This window comes from Limulus polyphemus, unplaced genomic scaffold, assembly GCF_000517525.1.
Source record: "Limulus polyphemus unplaced genomic scaffold, Limulus_polyphemus-2.1.2 Scaffold4074, whole genome shotgun sequence".
NCBI lineage: Eukaryota > Metazoa > Arthropoda > Merostomata > Xiphosura > Limulidae > Limulus > Limulus polyphemus.
This window is the reverse complement of record NW_013669684.1, coordinates 84,548-89,076: the sequence shown is the minus strand read 5'-3', so window position 1 is coordinate 89,076 and position 4,529 is coordinate 84,548. Positions and strand designations below refer to the sequence as shown.

At 35.4% G+C, this 4,529-nt stretch overlaps 1 protein-coding gene across 1 annotated transcript in view; it reads right to left on the bottom strand.

Annotated features, from left to right (window-relative positions):
* LOC106470541 (neuroglian-like) overlaps window positions 1–4,529 on the bottom strand; it is a 35,349-nt gene that overhangs the window by 9,461 nt on the left and 21,359 nt on the right. Inside the window, exon 4 of the mRNA XM_013931100.2 lies at window positions 324–484. Coding sequence (XP_013786554.1) covers window positions 324–484 — 161 coding nt within the window. The remainder of the gene's footprint in view (window positions 1–323; window positions 485–4,529) is intronic.

Sequence of the window (4,529 nt, the reverse complement as noted above, 5' to 3'; positions counted from 1 at the left end):
TTAAGTAAGGACTTGTGTCACTAAGTTTCGTCAGAACGAATTTACGGAAAGTTAATTAACAAACGGAGACGTAACAATATATTCATTATTGTAGCTTGCTGTAAATAAACTTATATGCCTTTATAATAAATATATATTTATGATTTTTTCCCTTTGTGGTTTAACTTTAATGTTTGTTGAATAAACAAAAACCAAAGTTTTGTATGCAAAACGTTTGAGAAACAACATATAAATTTCAGTTTTTCGTGTTTTTTTATGGTTCCATCATCAAAGCAGTCAACACAAAATTCTACTTTAGGTAAAAACATTTATAAATAACTTACTTTCTCTTGGAATGACGTTTATTTTTCTTCTATTCCCTACTTTTAGTTCACTTCGGAAAAGCGATGACACTATGCATGCATAAACAGCATCATCTAAAGCATCCTCTTTAGTTACATTTGAAAAATGTAGGCCTCCTTCAGGATCGACAGACACCCGTGAACTGTAAGATGTTTGGAAAATGCACATTTATATATTATGTATCGAATTAATAATTGTCAAGCTATGAAAAAAAAACAAAAACAAGAAAACATGCTAGTGTAACTCAAATACAAATTATATTTTAATGATTAATGGAGTGAGTTCCATCTGAACTACCTCGTGACACTCTACTCATCTACCTGGATGACATAGTCACACATGGGAAGATCTGCAATAATACTTCAGATAGACTGAGAAAGGTTCTGGGTGAAGTAAGGAAAGAGGACCTTAAGCTGAATCCTAATAAGTATGTATTATACCATCAACGGGTGAGTTTCCTGAGACACATAGTCAGCATTGAAGGAGTGTTTACAGATCCATCAAAGAACAACTCACTCAATTGGCCAACACCAAAGAACCTGCATGAGGTAAGATGATTTCTTGGATTGTGCTCTTATTACTGTCGTTTTGTAAAAATCCTTTTCTGACATAGTTCATTGTATACAAAAATTACCTAAGAAGCCAAATATGTTTTGTTGGACTGCTGCTTGTGAATAACCATTCAAAAAACTAAAGAAGGAATTGGCCACTACTCCAATACTCGAATAACGGAATATCCATTCATTTTAGATACAGATGCCAATGATTTTGCAGTTGAAACAGTTTTTTTTTCACGAGTGCAACACGGAAAGGAACACGTAGTTCCCTGCTGTAGCAAGGCAATGAATGTTGCAAAAAGGATGTATTGTACAACGTGAAAGGAGCTACTAAGTTTTCTTCAAGCCCTGAGTGACTTTCATCATTATTTATATTGACAAGAGTTTACATGCTGTACAGATCATGCAGCATTGAAGTGTTTGTTGAATTTTCATAGTCCAGAAAGCCAAATAACGAGATGGCTCCAAAACCTTTCTGCATAATCTTGGACAGAATGATGGAAATACTGATACATTATCCTGAATACCATGCCTTAATGAAGAGCATAAACATGTGAGAAGAGTGAAGTACAAGATAAGAAAGAATAGCATCTTGGAGTACAGCAAAATGCAGCCAAAAATATGGCATCTACAAGCGACAATGGGGAACTGATGTGACCCAACACTTAACTGGAAACTGCTCAAGCAAAGAATACGAGTTTAAAACCAATTATTCAATGGTTCAGGAATGGTACAGAATAATCCTCATGTCAAACAGTCACTCCACACAGCCCGAAAACAGAGGTATTGGGTACAGTGGGATTCCCTATGCTTAAAAGAGAGTTTATTCTGTCAGAAATGGAAAGATACCAGTATATAAAAACAATGATTACATTTGTTACTTCTCCAGTCTTTACATTCTGAAGCATTCCATCATCTGTGCATTATTCCAATGGCTCCACACACAGGTGTTAAGAAGACACGAGCGCAAGCAATAGAATAATTATTATGGATTGGGTGGCACGGATCTGTAGAGAATTGGTATAAACGTATCAGTTCTGCTGTGAGTGTAAAGGTCCACTAAAGAAACAGTAAGGGCAGCTACAGCAGTATTATGCTGGATCACTATTTGAGAAGGTTGCTGTTGAATTGCTTGGTTTTCTCCCACAGAGTAACAATGGTAATAGACACATTATGTTGTGATACACTATTTCATGAAATGGCCAAAAGCATATTCTGTTCCTAATCAGGAAGCTAAAGATCTCGCAAAGAAACTCATCAACTAATTTGTCTCAAGCCTTGTTCTGCCTACGGAACTCCCTCAGACCAGGGACAAAACTTTGAACCAGACTTGTTTGTGGAAGTATGTTGGATCCTTGAGATTAAGAAAACCAGTACGACAGCTCTTCTTCCATCTTCTTATGTCATGGTGAGAGGTATAACCACAAACTGTTATATCAGTTAGCCACGTATGTGTGGTTGAACATCAGAAAAACGTGGGATCAAGATATTTCACTGTTACTGATGAGTTAATCATACAGCAATACATGAAGCCACTAGCAACACACCATTATCACTAATGTTTGGGAATTAATTTAAAGTGCTATTGGACCTTCTGTACTCTTGTTCAGAGAACAGTTATTCAGAATAATCTTATATAGAATATGTAAAAAAAAAAGACTTAACTCAGCTAACAATAAAATGAAACGTCACTATGATATCAATACTGATAAGACTGGATGAGCTCCAAAGTTAAGCAGATGGTGGAAGGAGCCAGATGATGAACTGAAAGGAACCAATGATGTGGTTTTAAAGAATGCAGAAGAACAAACGATCTAAACCAAAGATCATCTGTCATTATCGTCTTTGGAAATACATTGATGAAAGAACAGCTAATGTAACTCTAGTCAGTGGAAATTTAACCTACAAAGGATCCCAGAGTTTCTGTTGAGACTACTTCTACAGGATCAACAAGGTTGGAGCCGCCAGTGGATTCATTTCACCACCTATCTATGACAAACTCCTACAGTGACAACAAGGGATAAGATACCATCCCATCAGTATACCATGGACCTTTGAGGAGAAAACCACCAAAAAGGCTTGGTAAATGGACATTTCAGTGTAGTTTTATTTTTTTTCCATTAAGATTGTTCGAGAGACTTCAGAATCCAGGAAGGAGGCAGTGTTATAAGCTATATTTTTATGTTGTAACTTGTTTGTTTGCAAGAGAGTGATTGTTTGTAATTAAGCACAAAACTACACAATGGCCTATCTGTGCTCTGCCCACCACGGGTATCGAAACCCGGATTCTAGCGTTATAAGTCCGCAGACATACCGCTGTACTATTGGGGGCATTTTGCAAGAGAGAGCTGTGTACCATAATGATTACATTAAGATCGATAGGTTTAGTGTGAGGTAGGCTGGAATACCTGGAGGTTTCTAAAAGATTTCATATCACGTTTTCTGTTATAATTCTATGTTAGATTATAAATACGGGTAAGCCAGTCAATAAGGGGTTCTTTTTAGTTATCTGGAGAAAATGTTTCAAAGTTCAGTCTACATAAGCAATAACAAATGAGTTTGTTTCTTCCTTGATACATTTACAAACTTCCTTAACTTGTACATTGTTGTAGAAATATAGGCCTAAGGAATCCACGATAATTTGTGTAGGATTAACGTAAAAATCAACTCAATATCAAAAATTTAAACACTTACTGATTTATTCTACAAACTTATTTACGTCGGCCTAACGAAAGAACAAAGTTATAATAGGAAACAAAGTGGATTCAAAACTTACTACATCAAAACTGCTATCACTATTCTGATTAGTAAGTATAAATGTATTATCGTTAGTCAGTAGTTGTTCCGCCTTGCGAGTTCATTTTTGCCCCTCTTTGGACTGCTTCTTTTAGAACGTACAAGCAGATGTACTTGTTTAATGCACGGTGAGAGATATATGAAAGTCCATGTTTTCTTTCCAAAATATGACTGGCAATATAAAGATTGAACATGCATACGAATAAACTTATTCATGCCATCTGAGCCTGATTATTTAAATAACATTTTATTTTATACTAGCAAAAGTACCAGGCTTCATTCGGGTTATTAAGTTGATATATTCTAGATGATTATGTCAATGTGTGTATTCCGAACCCATTTTACCATAAAAGTATAACCTATATACATTTGTTTCTCCTTTACTGGAAGTGGCCTGTTTATAAAGGTATCCTTCCTTCTGACTTGTCTGCCCACTTTAAACTTCAATAATAAACACAAATAATAGAAAATAAATATCTTTAGTCAACGGAGCCTCTAACTTAGAAAATAACATTTTTTTTCAATTTTCTATTTCATTTTATACTTTCAGCACATGGCCTCTTAACAACAATATTAGGTTATACTTTTAGTGCTCAGCAACATGATATAAAAGCCAATGTTACCAAAATGTACTAGCTTTTCTATATATATTAGAAGTTGTTAGCTAAGGAACCACTTATTTTCTATGTGGTTTTTCGCTAGACTGCCTCGTTAAAAAGATGCGCACGAACGTGGATAATATAAGTAATAATACTCAAGTGCACACCCTCAGGGTCCACTTAGTATGGGTGCAAAATTTCAGGATTCTAGGTTCTTTATATTGGAGCTATGGCA